Source organism: Bison bison, unplaced genomic scaffold, assembly GCF_000754665.1.
Source record: "Bison bison bison isolate TAMUID 2011002044 unplaced genomic scaffold, Bison_UMD1.0 scf7180017864263, whole genome shotgun sequence".
Taxonomy (NCBI): Eukaryota; Metazoa; Chordata; class Mammalia; order Artiodactyla; family Bovidae; genus Bison; species Bison bison.
In genome coordinates this window covers 2,067,557-2,085,874 of record NW_011494835.1, presented here as the reverse complement: position 1 = coordinate 2,085,874, position 18,318 = coordinate 2,067,557, and the positions used below count along the sequence as shown (strand labels likewise).

The 18,318-nt window shown below is 39.6% G+C and overlaps 1 protein-coding gene across 4 annotated transcripts in view; it reads left to right on the top strand.

Moving 5' to 3' along the window:
* TET2 (tet methylcytosine dioxygenase 2) overlaps positions 1-18,318 on the top strand; it is a 142,144-nt gene that overhangs the window by 93,066 nt on the left and 30,760 nt on the right. For 3 of the 4 annotated variants that reach the window (XM_010848258.1, XM_010848257.1, XM_010848259.1), the window contains exons 3-6: positions 5,953-9,404; positions 11,013-11,103; positions 12,493-12,586; positions 13,192-13,400. In XM_010848258.1, the coding sequence (XP_010846560.1) occupies positions 5,999-9,404; positions 11,013-11,103; positions 12,493-12,586; positions 13,192-13,400 (3,800 nt within the window). In that variant the 5' untranslated portion in view covers positions 5,953-5,998. Of the gene's footprint in view, positions 1-5,952; positions 9,405-11,012; positions 11,104-12,492; positions 12,587-13,191; positions 13,401-18,318 lie in introns of those variants that run through there. The other variant, XM_010848260.1, reaches the window with a different exon arrangement.

Here is an 18,318-nt window from a genome sequence, read left to right as displayed (position 1 = left end):
GAGGCTTTGTAGTTCCTCTTCACTTTCTGCCATAAGGGTGGTATCATCTGCATATCTGAGGTTATTGATATTTCTCCCGGCAATCTTGATTCCAGCTTGTTTCTCTTCCAGTCCAGCGTTTCTCATGATGTATTCTGCATAAAAGTTAAATAAGCAGGGTGACAATATACAGCCTTGACGTACTCCTTTTCCTATTTGGAACCAGTCTGTTGTTCCATGTCCAGTTCTAACTGTTGCTTCCTGATCTGCATACAGATTTCTCAAGAGGCAGATCAGGTGGTCTGGTATTCCCATCTCTTTCAGAATTTCGCACAGTTTATTGTGATCCACACAGTCAAAGGCTTTGGCATAGTCAATAAAGCAGAAATAGATGTTTTTCTGGAACTCTCCCATTATAAATATTCAATATATACACCTCTTCTCTATTTTATTTATTTTTGGCTGTGCTGGGTCTTTATTGCTACACGTGGGCTTTTCTCAAGTTGCAGTGAGTAGGGGCCAGTCCTCGTTGCAGTGCATAGCTTTCTGATTGTGGTAGCTTCTCCTCTTGTGGAGCACCAGCTCTAAGATGGGCTCAATAGTTGTATCTCCCAGGATCTAGAGCACAAGCTAAATGGTTGTGGCTCACAGGCTGAGTTGCTCTGTGGCCTGTGGGATCTTCTTGGACCAGGGATCCAGCCCATGTCTCCTGCACTGGCAGACAGATTCTTTACCACTGAGCCACCAGGGAAGATCCTACCATATCTTCTTTATCCATTTATCTGTTGATGGACATTTAGGTCACTTCCACATCTTGCTTATTGTAAATAGTGCTGCTGTGAAAACTGGTGTGCATATACATTTTCAAATTAGAGTTTTCTCTAATATATGTCCAGGAGTAGGCTTGCTGGATCATATGGTAGCTTTTTTTTTAGCTTTTTAAGGAAACTCCATAGCAGCTGTGCCAGTTGTAGTCCTACCAACAGTGTATGCTGCTGCTGCTGCTGCTGCTAAGTCGCTTCAGTCATGTCTGACTCTCTGCGACCCCATAGACGGCAGCCCACTAGGCTGTCCTGTCCCTGGGATTCTCCAGGCAAGAACACTGGAGTGGGTTGCCATTTCCTTCTCCAATGCATGAAAGTGAAATGTGAAAGTGAAGTATCTCAGTCGTGTCCGACTCTTCGCAACACCATGGACTGCAGCCTACCAGGCTCCTCCATCCATGGGATTTCCAGGCAAGAGAACTGGAGTGGGGTGCCATTGCCTTCTCCAAACAGTGTATGAGGGTTCCCTTTTCTCCATACCCTCTCCAGTATTTGTTATTAGTAGACTTTCTGATGATGGCCATTCTGACTGGTGTGAGGTGATAATTCATTGTAGTTTTAATTCTTATTTCTCTAATAATTAAGAATGTTGAGAATCTTTTCATGTGCCTGTTGGCCATCTGTATGTCTTCTTTGGAGAAATATCTATTTAGGTCTTCTGCCTATCTTTTGATTGGATTTTTTTTTAGTACATATATTAAGGTGTATGAGCTGTGTGTACATTTTGAAAATTAAGCCTTTATTGGTAGCATTATCTGCAAATTTTTTTCCCATCATTCTCAGGCTGTGGGCTGAGGAAGTCTTTAGGCAGCCTTTCTGCTGATGGGTGGGGCTGCGTTCCCATCCAGTTTGTCCTTTGGCCTGAGGCACCCTGCCACTGGAGCCTAAGGCTATTGAATGGGGCCAGGTCTTGGTGCCAAAACATCAGCCTCTTGGAAAGCTTACACAGATGAATGTTCCCCAGTATATCCACCACCATTCCCCAGGAGGTCCTGCGAGACCAGCAGGTAGGTCTGGCCTGGGCTTCTATTAAATTGCTGCTTTTGCCCTGAGTCCTGGTGCGCATGAGATTTTGTGTGTGCTCTTTAACAGCCTCTGTTTCCCCCAATCCTGGGGAGCTTCTGCAGTCAAGCCCTACTGACCTTCAAAGCCAAATGCTCTAGAGGGCTCCTCTTCCTGGTGTGGATGGAACTCTCACTTCTGTGGGAGAACCTCTGTGATATGATTATTCTCCGGTTTGTGGGTTGTTTACTTGAGGGGTATGGGATTTGATTATATTGGGAATTCACCACTAGGCTGGTTGTGGTTCCGTCTGTACGTGTTTAACTGTAGGAAGTGTTTTCTGGTAGGTTTCAGTCTTTTTCAAGGATTGTTCTGTAGATTGTTGTGATTTTGGTGTGCTCATTAAGCTCCTTCTAATTTGCCATCTTGGCTGCTCTCATATGCTTCTTAATTTTTGAAAAATGGTAATGCCCTCATTTTGGAGAAACCTCCTATATCAAAGACTATAAATCAATATTAATGATTCTGAAAGCTAAAGGTTATATTTTATTAAAGATTATCAATGATTACAAGTATCAGTTTAGCTTAGAGCTACCCAATAGAAATGCAACCTAAGCCACATTGGAAATTTAAAAATTTCCAGTACTCACAGTAAAACAAGTAAAAAGAAACAAATGAAATGACCTGTTTTTACTTATTATATCCAATATGACATTGTTTCAGCATGAAATAAGAACTGACTTATTTTATATTTTTTGGCCCACACTAAGTTCTTTGAAATACATTGTGTATTTATACTTATGAAACTACTCAACTTGGACTAAACAGGTTTCAAAGGCCCAATGGCCATTTGTGACTAGTGACTATTGCACATCTAGGCCATCTCTTAATATTTGAAAGGAAATAGGTCCAGCAGAAATTAAGATATCACTTTGTTCTGTTGTTTTTCTTTGTCCATTATGAATTATGACCTTTAAAGTTTTATTTATTTATATGCATGCCTAAATGTTATAAAATGACACAGTTAAAGGCAATCTCCCTCTCAGTGCTGTTTTCCAGCCTCTCCATTCCTTTTCCTGGAAGCGAAGTATTTAAACCAGAGCTCATTTTATTTTTATTCTTGTAAATGTACAGGTTGTGGCATTCTTATACATACTGTCCTGCAGCTTTCTTTATTTCATTTAATTACTTGGAAATACTTTATCTGAAAATGTAGGTTGTTTCCAAACTTTTGCTAATGCAAAACGTTGTGCATACATCATTTAACACATATATATGAGCATGTTTGTTAGAAAAGTTTTTAAAACTGAAGAATCAAAGGAAGTTTTTACGAAATTCTGTAGCTATTGCTAAATCTCCTCTATGTTGTTTGTACTAGTTTTGACTCATTTTTTCTATTTGATGGTTGATTTTTTTTTCTTCTGTCAATTTGTATGAGTCTTACAAGAAAAGTATTATGTAACTTTTAACTTTGCCTAGGGGTTTGTGTTTGCATGCATACATTTTACTGAACTTCCTCATCTTTCATGGCTTTAGATTTTGTGTCACAAAGAACTTTTCCAGTCATTAGATTATGCTTTTAAGTTTTGTAAGACTGTTTTTAAATTTTTTGGTGATTTGTTTTCCATATTCAGATGTTAAATCTATCTAGAATGCATTTTGGTATAAGGTATAAGGAATTAATCCAACTTCATCATTTTTTCAGAATACTATCCTATCTATCTAACATTACCTCATGCCATATTTCTATGCGTGTTTGAATCTATTTCTTTATATTCTATTCCATTGGTCTTATAAACACCCTATTATCTAATGATGTGCAAGTACAAGCTGTTTTAAGTAGAGCTTTTGTTGCTTTTTAATATCTTTCAATTTGGCTACTGCCCTGCTCAGGCTGCATTACCATTCTCTTTCACATTATTCCTGGATATCCAATTTGTTTATTTTTTCCACATCAACTTTAGAGTCTGGCTTCTTAATTCCTCAAAACATTCTGCTAGTATTTTTATGAAAATGTATTAAATGAATTGGTTGATTTGACCGCTGTGTAAGAAGATATATTACCTTTCTACTTGTTTTGTGTTTGTGTTTGTAGATCCCTCAGTCTCGTTTTAACGTTTTATTCAGATAGGTCCTTCACATATCTTTTTAAGTGTATTCTTCGTGTTTAAAAAAAATTTACAGTTTTTTATTTCACCAAAGCTTCTGACTAGTTGTTGCTGTTAGGTACCAAGGTGGTTGGTTTTTTTCTCTAGCTCCTTTACTATCCTTTGGAACAGTTTTTCAGTTGATTCTCTTGGTTGGCCAGTGTACAATCTTATTCGCTGCAAATGGTAACTTTAGTGTTGCTTTCCAATATTTATTTCTTCCTCTGTTTCATTTGTCCTGGTTAGTAAGCAGTGGCTATTTTAATAGACCTTTTTTTATAGCCCAAAGGGAAAATAGTCTTGATTTCTTTTTCTGCTTACATCCTTAAAATAAATTTAATGAGAAAAACTGTGGGAAAATAAAGCATGACTCCATAATAAATGGGGCAGCATTCACTTTATATAATGGATTATATTTTTATTTTTAGTGCCCATTTCATCCTATTATTTGGACTTTGAAATGTCCCTCAATATTGGTCTCAAAAATGTTTGAATGAATGACTGAATAAAGAAATGAACTCAAGATGAATAAAGTTTTATCAGTCTAAGTGAAACTGATTAGATGTTTACTCTATAGTAAGCACAAAAATAAACAGAGTAGGATATTTTTAAAGAATTCACAGCCCAGTAATAGAGACCAAGCAAGACACAATTGTATGTGATGTGTTCAGCAGTAGACTATATATAAGGTAAAGAAGGAGAATAGAAATGGGAGTGATTAATTCTTCTGGAAAATCAGGAGGGAATCCCTAGAGAAGGTGATCTGAGACAGTTTTAGCTGGATACAGAAGTCACTGGGCATGATAAAGGGACTAGGAAGGCATTCTAGGAGATAAAACAACAGTGTGGAGGTCTGAAAGAGCTTACAGTGTTTGGGTATTTATAAACAGTTGTTATGGTTGGAGTATAATCTGTGGGAGCAAGTAGGAGGACAGAAGAATGGAAACTTGCATATGAAAAACCATGTCTATTAGGCAGGAATTCGCAGAAGGAGGAGCCAGCCGGATCCTATAGAGGAAAATACAGAATCACTGAGAAAGGGCATATAAATTATACTTTCACCCCTATACCTCATCCCCTGGAGTGTTAACACTGCAGGGACCGTGCCTTGTCTTCCAGGTGTGTTTGGGTAAAGAGTTTGAGAACTGCTGATGCAGGCAATAAGAGTTACTAAAGTGTGCTGGCTTCCCTGGTAGCTCAGTTGGTAAAGAATCTGCCTGTAATACAGGAGACCCAGGTTCGATCCCTGGGTTGGGAAGATCTCCTGAAGAAGGAAATGGCAACCCACTCCAGCATTCTTGCCTGGGCAATCCCATGGACAGAGGAGCCTGGTGGGCTATAGTCCATGGAGTTGCAGGACTCAGACACAACTTAGAAACCAAATCACCACCAAAGTGTGTGCAGAAGGGTATGACACCAGATTTGCATTTTAGAACATTCCCTTTGATAGCAGTTTGAAGGATCCTTGCAGGACTGGGAAGAGGACAAGCTGGGTTCGAGAGAAAAATCTTTTTAAAAAACTACTGCAGTAGATAGTGAAGCAAGATAACGTAGATCTGGCCACTAAATTGCAGTGAAGATAATTCCAGGAATACACAGGAAATGGAATTGATAGAACTTAGCAAGCGATTGGATATGTAAGGTGCTAGAGAAGAAAGAAAGGAGGTAGTCTTCCTCTGTTGTTCTTAGCATTTTGACAAGAAAAATTATTTGGCAAGGAAGTTGATAATATTTACTAATACAGTATGAACTTCTCACATTAGCTGGTGATTTTGATCTTTGTTTTTTGTGAACATAAATATTTGAGGGTTGCTGGGAAGACAAGAATAAGCATATCCTGAGTAGCTTTTGACTGTCACTTTGAGACATGAAAAGGAGTATCACAGTTGGCTGTGTCTAGGAATAGCAATATTATTAAGGCCACAGTTTTTCTGTAAGGTGTACTGTTAGTGTTAGATATATATTAATGTACTTTATTTTTTTGTTTCTGTGCTCTTTAGAATTCATTCAGAGGGCAGCCTTTTGGATGGCCCCGAAGCAAGCCTGATGGAACAGGACAGAACCAACCATGTTGAGGGCAACAGACTAAGTCCATTCCTGATACCATCTCCGTCTCCCATTTGCCAGACAGAACCTCTGGCGAGAAAGCTCCAGAATGGAAGCCCATTAACCGAGAGACCTTATCTGGAAGTGAATGGAGACAGCAAGTGGCCGTCTTTGAAAAGTTATTATGGAATACCCCACATGAAAGGAAGCCAAAAGAGTCGCGTGAGTCCAGATTTCATACAGGAAGGCAGAGGGTATTCCAGATGTCTGCAGAATGGCGGGATAAAACGCACAGTTAGCGAACCTTCTCTCTCTGGGCTCCATCAGAACAAGAAACTGAAACCAGACCAAAAGGCTAATGGAGAAAGAAAGAGCTTCGGGGAAAGCCGAGAAGGAAATCCAGACAAAGGCAGCAGTCAACCAAATGTCTCCGATGTGAGTGGTAGGAGGGAATCTGTGAGCTCTGCGGCCCAAGAAAATGAAGTGAAAGATTTCACCAGTTTTCCAACACACAATTGCGGTGGGTCTGAAAACCCAGAGCTTCAGATTCTGAATGAACAGGAGGGGAAAAGTGCTAACTACCACAACAAGAACATTGTATTACTTCTTAAAAACAAGGCAGTGCTCATGCCTAATGGTGCTACAGTTTCTGCCTCTTCCATGGAAAACACACACGGTGAACTCCTGGAAAAAACACTGTCTCAATATTATCCAGATTGTGTTTCCATCGCGGTGCAGAAAACCACATCTCACATACATGCCATTAACAGTCAGGCTACTAATGAGTTGTCCTGTGAGGTCACTCACCCAGCGCATACCTCAGGGCAGATCAATTTCCCACAGACCTCGAACTCTGAGCTGCCTCCAGAGCCAGCCGCAGCGGCGACTGAGAGCTGTGAGGCGGATGGTGCCAGTAAACCAGCTGCAACGCTAGGGGCCTGCCCCTTTCAGAAACCAGAGCAGCAGAATTCCGCTTTTGAGATACGCCCATCTCTGGCAGAAAACAGTAACATCCAAGCAACTGCAAAGCTAGGCTCTGGCGAAGAATTCTGCTTGGGTCCCAGCGGCAATTTGCAGTCTCCCAGCGGCAGCTCTGAACGGTATTTAAAGCAAAATGAAATGAATGGTGCTTGCTTCAAGCAAAGCTCAGTGTTCACTAAGGATTCCTTTTCTGCCACTACCACACCACCACCATCACAATCGCTTCTTTCTCCCCCTCCTCCTCTTCCGCAGGTTCCTCAGCTTCCTTCTCAAGGAAACGGCACTCTGAATGATGGGGTTTTGGAAGAACTCCATCACTACCCCAACCAAAGTGACCCAACTCTTTTAAGGGAAGTGAAAATAGAGGGTCAACATGAGGCACCACCACCCCAGAGTCCTACTCCCTCCGCCCATGTATCCAACCCCACTCTGATGCTTCCAGTAAGGCCTCAGAATAATTGTGTTAACAAGAATGACAGTCGGACTCCAGGGACAATGACTATTCCATTGGGTTCTGAGAAAACCAGACAACTTTCAGAACATCTCAAGCCTAACCCACCGATTCTTCGTAGCGGTGGAGATCCACAGGATCACTGCCAGCATTTGATGGGACACAAACAGCAAGAGATTCTCAAGAGTCAAGACAAGGAACAAACACGTGACCTCATGCTCCCAACACAGTGCTATCTGAAACCAGGATGGATTGAATTGAAGGCCCCTCACTATCGTCAAGCAGAATCCCATCTAAAATGTAATGAGACAACCCTGCGGTCAATTCTTCAGTATCAGTCCAACCCCTCCAATCAAATGACCTCCAAACAATACACTGGAAATTCCAACACGCCCGGGGGGCTCCCAGGGCAGGCTTATATCCAGAAAATAATGCAGCCGGAGCAGAGGCCACCAAGGTACCAAGTTGAGATGAATCAAGGGCAGTCTCAAGGTACAGTGGACCAGCATCTCCAGTTCCAAAACCCCTCACTCCAGGCGCACTTCTCCAAAGTGGAGCCTTCACCGGACACTCACAGGCAGCCACTGTGTGCCCCGAGATGGCATTTCCAACAAAGACCAGATCCCCAGACTGAGAAACTCATGCCCCCAACATTAAGACAGCACTTGAATCAACAGACTTCAGAGACTGAACCCTTCTCAAATTCACACCTTTTGCAGCATAAGCCTCATAAGCAGGCAGCACAAACACAACTACCCCAGAATTCACATCTCTCTCAAAACCAGCAACAGCAGCAAAAATTACAGCTGAAGAATAAAGAACAAATGCCCCAGACCTTTTCTCATCTCCAGGGCAACAGTGATGAGCCAAGAGAAGGAACATTCTTCAGCCAGGTTAAAGTAGAAGAATGCTTTCCTGGTGAAGATCAATATTCAAAATCAAGTGAGTTCCAGACTCATAATCCCCAAATGGGACTGGAGCAAGTACAGAATATAAACAGTATAAATTCCCCCTATGGTCAGATCTTGAAGTCAAATGCAAACAAAGTACAGATTTCTGGTTCAAACCATATACAACTGGTTCCAGACAATAAAGAACAGACTGTAAATTCTGAACTGTTTGCAGGCAACAAGACCCCAAATGTGCATCACATGCAATATTTTCCAAATAATGTGACCCCTAAGCAAGATATTCTTCACAGGTGCTTTCAACAACAGGAACAAAAGCCTCAACAGGCTTCAGTTCTGCAGGGATATAAAAGTAGGAACCAAGACGTGTCTGGTCAACAAGCTGCACAACTCGCTCAGCAAAGGTACTTGATGCAAAACCAAGCAAATGCGTTCCCTGTGCCCGATCAGACAGGAACTCATGTTCAGACCCCACCTCAGAAGGACATTCAAAAGCATGCTGCTCTGAGGTGGCGCCTCTTACAGAAGCAAGAACAGCAGCAAACACAACTCCAAGCCGAGTCTTGCCATAGTCAGATGCAAAGGCCGATTAAGGTCGAGCCTGGATCCAAACCCCATGCCTGTATGCGGCCCCTGTCAGCACAGCCAGAAAATAAAATGTGGAAAAAGATACCCAAGCAAGAGATTCCACCTCCCAGCTGTGACAGTGTGCAGCAGCGGAGCATCCTTGAGACCATGGAGCAGCATCTGAAGCAATTTCAGGTCAAATCATTATTTGACCATAAGGCTCTTAATCTCAAATCACAGAAGCAAGTAAAAGTTGAAATGTCAGGGCCAGTCACGGTTTTAACTAGACAAACCACTGCCGCAGAACTTGAGAGCCACACCCCAGTTTTAGAGCAGCAAGCAACGCCTTCCTCAGAAAAGACACCAACCAAAAGAACAGCTGGTTCTGTTCTCAATAATTTTTTAGAGTCACCTTCCAAATTACTAGATACTCCTATAAAAAATTTATTGGATACACCTGTCAAGACTCAGTATGATTTCCCATCATGCAGATGTGTAGGTAAGTGCCAGAAATATACTGAGACACATGGTATTTATCCAGGATTAGCAAATTTGTCTTCAGATATGGGATTTTTCTTTCTTTTTTAAAAAATCTTGAGTCTGGCAGCAATTTGTGAAGGCTCATAAAAACCTGAAGCTTACATTTCTTGTCTTTAAATTACAGATGCTTGTGCTGTGCAAGAGAGAACTTCATTTACACTCAAATTAAAAAAAAAAAAATTAAAATGATTGTGCATGCTCATTTGTCCCTACCTTCAAACCCTTTAAAATATAAAGGTATCTGTTTTAGACTAATCAATTTATTTGACTCTTTGTGTATCAACTCCTGGCGAGATACCCAAGCTGTAAAATCATCTCATTAAAATGGCAAAGTAACTGCCATATGCAAATTGATGTAGGAGCTTTTAATATTTTTTTTTAATTCAAGGTTGAATATATTAGTAGTCTTACAAGGTTAACTTCCAGTTAAGGGGGAAATGATCATCCTTCTGCCTCAGTGAGTTGGGGGAAATTATAATGCTGAAGTTCTAAATACTCATAAAGTTGCCCTTTCTCTGTGTATTCATTTAAAACATTGTGTGATTTATATTTATTTTGATAATATTTTCTCTTTAAAATTTCATCTATTTGATAGAAAATATGGTATTTCCCTTTTTTTTTTTTTTTAAAAAAAAGCTTCTTTTTGTTAAAATTCAAGATGCGTGATAGGTCCGTTGTTGGATACAGTAGAAGACATTTGTAAAAACCAGTTAAACTACTGTAGCTAATAGTCCACCCACTCCATGTTATCCTTCTCACAATGGGACACCCCACATTTGATAGGAGGATGGAGGGAGGACCATACTGCCCCTTGGCGTGTGGTTAATATTATTGCCTCATGGGGCTAACGTGCCACACATGTCATAGACAGCACTGGGTAAGTTATCCTCATCTCCACGCCCCGCTCCTGTCACACTAACCCTTTTTTCCCTCACTTGTCATCTTTGATGGTATGCAAGAGCCTCTTCCTTTTATCTGACCCTCTCTTCAAGTTTTCTCTCATCATAAGTTGTTCTAAAGTACATACCAACATGGATCTGGATTCAGTGTTCTTATTTTCAAAACAGAGTGATTGAATGTTGTGGGGAAAGAAGAGGAGAAAAAGGTTTCTTGACAATAAACTGAACAAAGATCCTGGGGGTGAGATAGGACAGGAGATTTTAATTTTAATCTTTTAACATACAAATAGCAGGCAGGCTTCTAGTAAGCTGTAATTTTTTTGTTCAGTTTAAAAAATTGGATTGTAGTTGATATTACATATAATATATTCTAATTCCCTCACTGTTTTCTTTGTTTAGTTCCACTTACTTGGTTTAAAATAGCTCCTTATCCCATATCTGAAATGTATTTAATATATTTTTATCCGACAGGCAGAATGTACATATACTTAATTATTTGGCACATTTTTTAATAGATTCGTCCATCAATTCATTTTAAAGGAAAAAAAAAATGTTTAAAGTCACATTTAGGGCCCTTACTGTACAGTTGGGGGATAAGCTTTGTGGATGTAGCCTTTATATTTAGTATAATTGAGGTCTAAAATAATAATCTTCTATTATCTCAACAGAGCAAATTATTGAAAAAGATGAAGGTCCTTTTTATACCCATCTAGGAGCAGGTCCTAATGTGGCAGCTATTAGAGAAATCATGGAAGAAAGGTAATTAACACAAAGGCACAGGGCAGATGAACGGTTATCCTTTTGTATATGTCAGAATTTTTCCAGCTTTCACATACAAAGCAGTAAACAATTGTAAACTGAGTAATTATTAGTAGGCTTAGCTATTCCAGGGTTGCCAACGCTACACACTGTGCTATTCACCAGAGAGTCACAATATTTGACAGGACTAATAGTCTGCAAGCTGGCACAGGCTGCCCACTTTGAGATGGATGCCAGAAAACCCAGGCATGGACAAGAACCAGCCAGCCAGCCAGCCTGCCAGGCATAAGGGTGCTGGCGTGGGCTGCACAGAGAGGCCCCGCTCTGGTTTTCCCACTTGATGATAAACTGTCAGAAAGAGGGGAAAGGTGGTATAAGAAAGGAACCATTGAGTTCAGTTCACCTCGAGTTGTAAACGAGTAGCGATCTCTAAGGAAGTTGTCCACCGGTATGAGCAGAGAGCAAGGATGATGTACTGAACAGAAATAGAACAGATTCTATTTATAGCTACATTTATGTTTAACTGTTAGTCATGAGTATGCAAGTATTCACCTGAGTCTACATGGTTACTCCTGCATGTAGAAGACTGAGATAATCAGCGGGGAGAGAGACGTTCATATAGGTGTCAACAGCGCTGAGCTGCTGTTATGCTGGGGTGCCTTTTCTTAAGAGGTAGGCAGTTTTATCATTAAAATACATTAGGAAGCATTCTGGGCAGCAAGGATATATTCTGTATCATTGTTGCCCCAATTCTAAATTATTTATTTCTAAATTAGCATATAGAAATTCACTAAATAATCATCTCGTAGCCTGGCAAAAATTGTGAATTTTCCTAAGTGCCCTTTTTTATTAGCAAGTAGTAAGTAGTGTCTTGGTCATAAAGGAAAGTATAATCTGTTTCTAGAATTATTCCATAGTTTCAAAATTGCCGGATACTAGGTATTTGAAAGCCTTTTAAACAATGTGAGAGAGAGTCTTAGAGGAATAGATTCTAACTAAAATCTATTAAGATTCCCCAAGTTTTAAAATGGTTAAATTCAGCAAAGGACAAATCAAATAGTACATATCTTGGAAGACTAAATTTAACAAACTTGGAAAAGTTTTGTGCTTTGTGAAATTATGTATAAAAATAAGCGTCCCCATTATTTTTACCCAACATATAATTTCAAAATAGTTCATTACAATTATCAATATATTTTGCTACTAAAGAGATACAAGGCTTTAGTCTGTTATCCAGTTTCCTTGGCTTAGTTCTGTTTTTAATAAATTATTCATTTCTCAGGATGTGATCATAGAATAAAATTATGCTCAAATGTTCAGTATTTTGGTTGCCTCTTAGATTCATTTGCTAATTTTATGTGTGTGTGTGTTTCTGTGGATTTCTTTAAGGTTTGGACAGAAGGGTAAAGCTATTAGGATTGAAAGAGTCATCTATACTGGTAAAGAAGGCAAAAGTTCTCAGGGATGTCCTATTGCCAAATGGGTAAGTGTGACTTGACAAGGCCTTTGATCCTCAGTCTTGGGCGTTTTGATTCATTCATCTAACCCTGAGAATTGGGTTGCCCAGATCAGACAGTCGTTTATGCCAGTTGAAAGGAATATTGCTTATATTTATCATTGTGTCATCTCTTAAGAAAAAGGCAGTTTAAAACCATGTACAAACTGTACTTAATTGAAAGAACTTAATGGCGAGGAGGAGGTCTGTTCAGGTGCCTACTAGAAGTACAATTCTTCCCAGCGTGTGAGGTCCTTAATCCTTTAAAAACCTGCGGTTAATCTTTATCTTGTCATTTGTGAAGCCCTGGAACTTTAAAGTCTTGCCCGTGTAGCTCTGGCTTTAATGCAGGGAGCACTGCCTGCAGTGTCCTGGGGAGGGGCTGCTGCCTGCATTTGCATGACCCCAGGGTAAGCCCCGGTGTCTAGATGGGCAACAAAAGGCAGGTGGCATGTGCTGATAGATGTCAACCTAATTGTGACCAGATGTGAGAAAATATACAGACATCAATCAATGCTCTTCTCTGCTGCAAGTGACCCTTGTTTTGTTTTGGTTGGGGTGGGGGTGTTGGGGTGGAATGGTGACCCGAACAGGTGGTTCGCAGAAGCTGCAGCGAGGAGAAGCTACTGTGCTTGGTGCGGGAGCGAGCTGGCCACACGTGTGAGGCTGCGGTGATCGTGATTCTCATCCTGGTGTGGGAAGGCATCCCAGTCTCTCTGGCTGACAAGCTGTACTCGGAGCTCACCGAGACACTAAGGAAGTACGGCATGCTCACCAACCGGCGCTGCGCCCTGAACGAAGAGTAAGTGCCTCTGGGGGCCTCTCCTCCTCCGCTGCTAGAAAAGCCTGACCGTTGGCTTGAGGCTAAAGAGTCGAACTTGCGTTTTCATGTTTATAAAATAGGGCTCAAAATGCCCACTTCACAAACCTGCGATAGGATCTTGTATTTGCTAACATGAATACTTTGAGGAAGGTGCACTCACTAATGTTTTGTACCTTTGGACACTGTAGCTATGAGTTAGAAGCAGCTTGATGGAAGTCTGTGTATATCCACAAACTGGACCATACTATAAACTTGAAACTATTTGTGTGTCCGCTCGCTCTTTGTGTGTGCCTGGCGATCATGTTAGTAAGTATTGATACCACTTCTGTGTTGCAATATTTGAGACAGTAAGCTTGGTAAGAAACTTTAGGGTTTCCAGATCAAGGATTTTACTATATCTGTAGCAGACAAAAATACAAGGCTTATAGAGGTCCTGTAGGAACAAACTGGTTTTGACTTCATTGCAATCTAGTTCATTACTCCCACTGTAATAATCAAAATTGCCTCTATTTTTACTGCTGCTAAATAATCAACACATTAGCTATGGATAGGCATTATTTTCTAGGAATATAAAATTTTGAAATAGGAAAACAAGGGTATACAGTTAAATATATTTAATGCAACCAAGAATTTATGGTTTGTGTTTTTTTATTTTTTAATCTACTTGCAGGAAATTTAAATCTTCACTTTGAGAAAGTGTACTTTTTAATATTCCTTCTGCTATGGTATTCTTGTATATCATTAAAAAAATACAGGAAAATTCACAGTGCTGCACTGAAATCCTATGTAACTATTTTAGTCACAGTTTAATTTTGCACTTCTTCTTTTAGTCTCCTTTCTCCTGTGTCCACCAAATTACAAAATAGTTTACTGAGCTTATGGAAGTATTGTCTGTTCATTGCAATAACCCACTGCTAACCAAATTTGTAATTTCATTGACTATTACTCTAACTGGTATGGTTTAAGTATATGTTAACATACGTTCTCCTCCTGGGACATTGGGGGCAGGTAGAGGGGGTTCTAAATCAACTATAAATAATGTATCAAAGTTACTGTTTCAATATGAAAATGTGGCTTGGTTTTCTATGATAGTTATGATCCAAAAATTTCATGGTGTGTACCTTATGGCCATAAACGCACTTTCACAAATAATAGATTGGAGGATCCAAGTTGTTGATTCATAAGACATGACTCAAACTTATGGTTGACTGCTTTGAAGTGAAGTGAAACTCACTCAGTCGTGTCCAACTCTTTGGGACCACATGTCCATGAAATTCTCCAGGCCAGAGAGAATTGGAGACACAATGGTATTTATAGGAATCAAAGAAAACAACAACTGGAACGGGTTGCCTCACTTCTCCAGGGGATCTTCCCAACATAGGGATCGAACCTAGGTCTCCCACATTGCAGGCGAGTTCTTTACCAGTTGAGCCACAAGGGAAGCCCAAGAATACTAGAGTATATCCCTTCTCCAGTAGATCTTCCCAACCCGGGAATCAAACCGGGGTCTCCTGCATTGCTTTGCTGCTGCTGCTGCTGCTAAGTCACATCAGTCGTGTCTGACTCTGTGTGACCCCAGAGATGGCAGCCCACCAGGCTCCCCCGTGCCTGGGATTCTCCAGGCAAGAACACTGGAGTGGGTTGCCATTTCCTTCTCCAATGCATGAAAGTGAAAAGTGAAAGTGAAGTCGCTCAGTCATGCCTGACTCTTAGCGACCGCATGGACTGCAGCCTACCAGGCTCCTCCATCCATGGAATTTTCCAGGCAAGAGTACTGGAGTGGGGTGCCATTGCATTGCTTTAGGTGTAAAGTAATATTCTATTTATCCTAACATCTCATGTTTCATCTTTAAAAAAAAAAAATGTATTTAGGTGCCTTTAATCAGAAAGAAAATGAACATTAAGACATCTCGAGCTGGTGTTGGTGGTCACATTTTTCTCAGAAATTCAGAGACACTGCCTTGTGTTTGTAAAGCAGACCTCCTCTTAGACTTGGTGGCTGGAACTTCTAAACCACCAGAGCTTGTGAAAATGACAGTTCTGTGTACATTTCTTAAAGTTTCTTGCAAACTATATTTCACATCCTTTGAAATTGATTTAATTGGTATAATATCTGTTATTTTTCCCATGAAGGCTTTTCTTTGATTCCTATAAATGCCATTGTGTCTGAAACAGAATTTATTTCTATATGTCAGATTTTATGTTAAAACTTTGCTAAATTACATTATTTGAAAATGACAAATGTTGATGGGGCTGGGATCTAAGAAAACATTGTAATTTGTTTCACTGGTCTAAATAGGAGGCGAGTCCAAAAGTATTAAAAGATGTGCTGCAAATATTAAGACATTTTAAAGGCCAGTCTGTATACTTTCACTTAACTTGGTCTGGAATTTCAAAGTAAAGATGAGGAGTTATTTAGATGGTATTTTGGCTTTGGGCTACTCACAGCAGTCCCCCCCAAAAAACAAAAAATATACTTGAAGTACATGATTCAAATAGACACTTAACCAATGGCATACCATGTATCACTCAGATACAGCTTATGAAGTTTCTCCTACCCTATAAAATAAATTTTATTTCATATCTGACAAAAGTTAAAATTATTATTATTATTTGCCAAGTATGAAGAATATTTATTTTCATGGTATGAGATTTTATTTTTATTGCAGCTTGTTTATTGTTTCTCTATCCTTAGGCCTTGAAAAACTCCTGGTAACAGGGTCAGAGGGCTTCCCTGGTGGCTCAGCGGGAAAAGAATCTGCCTGCAATGCAGGAGATGTGGGTTTGATCCCTGGGTCGGGAAGATCCCCTGGAGGAGGAAATGGCAACTCACTCCAGTATTCTTGCCTGGAGAATCCTATGGACAGAGGAGCGTGGTAGGCTATAGTCCATGGGGTCACAAAGAGTCAGACACGACTGAAGTAACTAAACAACAATGGAGGATAATCTCAAATTGGGGCTGCTGACTCATTTTAATGTTCAGAGCTGTGTGCCCCTCATCAATGAATTGTTATAAATCCCAGTGCCCGCGTGTACCATAACCACCCACTGTGAGTCCAGAAACGAACTCTGAGAGCACTTCCAGTGGGAAAGTCAGAATGAATTTTTACATTTCCTTTGAGCCAAGCCATTTGTTTCCCCTTTAAAGGTTTCCCTTTGACATGTCCATTTTATAAGGACTAAGCCTAAACAGTATTTTTTTGGCAAGTGGGAGTTGTGGGAGTGTTATCTGTCATTATAAGAAAGTCAAAGCCAGAACTGTCTCTGCCATGCTGGGTGATATTAAGCTTTTAAAGAAACTGTATATTATAAAAATTTTCCAGTATACATAAATGGAGAGCACAGGATAATGAATCCCCAGGAACTCATCACACAGCCTCAATATTTATCAACATTTTGCCAATACTATTACATATATCCTCCCCACCGCACTTTCTAACCCCACCCCCGCCACTGTTTTAAAGCAAAACAGATGCATATCATCTCAGCTACATTCACTCTGATGTATAGCGCTAACAAATAAGGACTTTTTTTTTTTTAACAAAACCTAGTCACAGTGGCATTATCCTTCATGTCAAAATTGAGTGATTCTTTAATATCATTTAATGTTCAGACCACATTTAAAATTCCCTAATTGGATCCTGTTTCCAGTATACACAGAGAGTAAAAACATACTGGGAAAAAGAAAGTCTGTATCTTGCATTGGACTGAGACTTTTCAGTAGGTCCTAGTTCAAGCCTATCGTCTAGCATAATTATTGATAGAACTTCCTTTTATTCTCAAAAGTGTCCCAGTTTGTAAGATAAAGTATATGATTCACAAGCCTCTTGTGAATAGTTTCCCCTCTTTTTAATGAATTTGTTAGACTGTATGATTTTGATTTGCTTTGTAAAATTTCCCACACTCTGGATTTGACTGTGCACACTTGCTTAACTTGTTCCTCTGCCACTAATATCGTCTATACACTGGTAGTTAGAGACTTAAATATGTATGTATGCATGTATATTAGCAAAATGCTTCATAAGTGGTCATGAAATAATCTTACTTCTTTAGACCCATCATGAGGGACATAATATCTGCTTTGTTCCATTTATAGTGATATTATCAGTGTTCAGTTCAGAAGTTATTAGCTTGATCCACCCATCATAAAGTTTCCTAGAAAACTTTTATTTAACAGCTTAGCAGATCCATCAGCGATTATTACTTGTTTCTATCAGTTTGCAAATTGAAAGGTTTCTTATTTTTTAATGTTGTACAAATTTATTTGTTGTATACATTTATTTTGCTAGTTTTCTATTCTCGCCTAAGTTTGAATAGCTGATCTAGTTTTTAGCTTAGATTTCTTTTCTAAATTTCTTTTCTTTTTTACAGTTAGAAGTCCAAAGAGGTTGAAGCATTTTAAAAAATCTTGCATAGGCAAATATTTTTACTACAATTTCTCTGATTTGTTATTTAACAATTAGCCAAATTCTGAGTCATGTTGAAATGAGGCTACAATGTGAAAATTCTAACCATAATTGAAAGGCCTCTGTCGAAAGAAATGTGCCTTAACCACTTCATGTAGGAAATCACCTTGAAGTCACTTTGTTAGGTAGTGATTTTTTTAAATTTAGATATAATTCACACACTATAAAATTCACCCTTTTAGTATACAAAACAGTGCATTCGTATATTCATGAATTTGTGCACCATTTTCATCACTCCCAAATATAAACCTCATAGCCATTAGTCAGTCACTTTCCATTCTTCTCTCCCCTAAATGACAACTACTAATCAACTTTCTGTCTCTATAAGTTTGCCTCCTCTGGGCATTTCATATTAATAGAATCATACAATATTTAACCTGTCTGGCCTTTTCCACTTAGCATAATGTGTGTTCTTTAAATTTTTAAAAAAA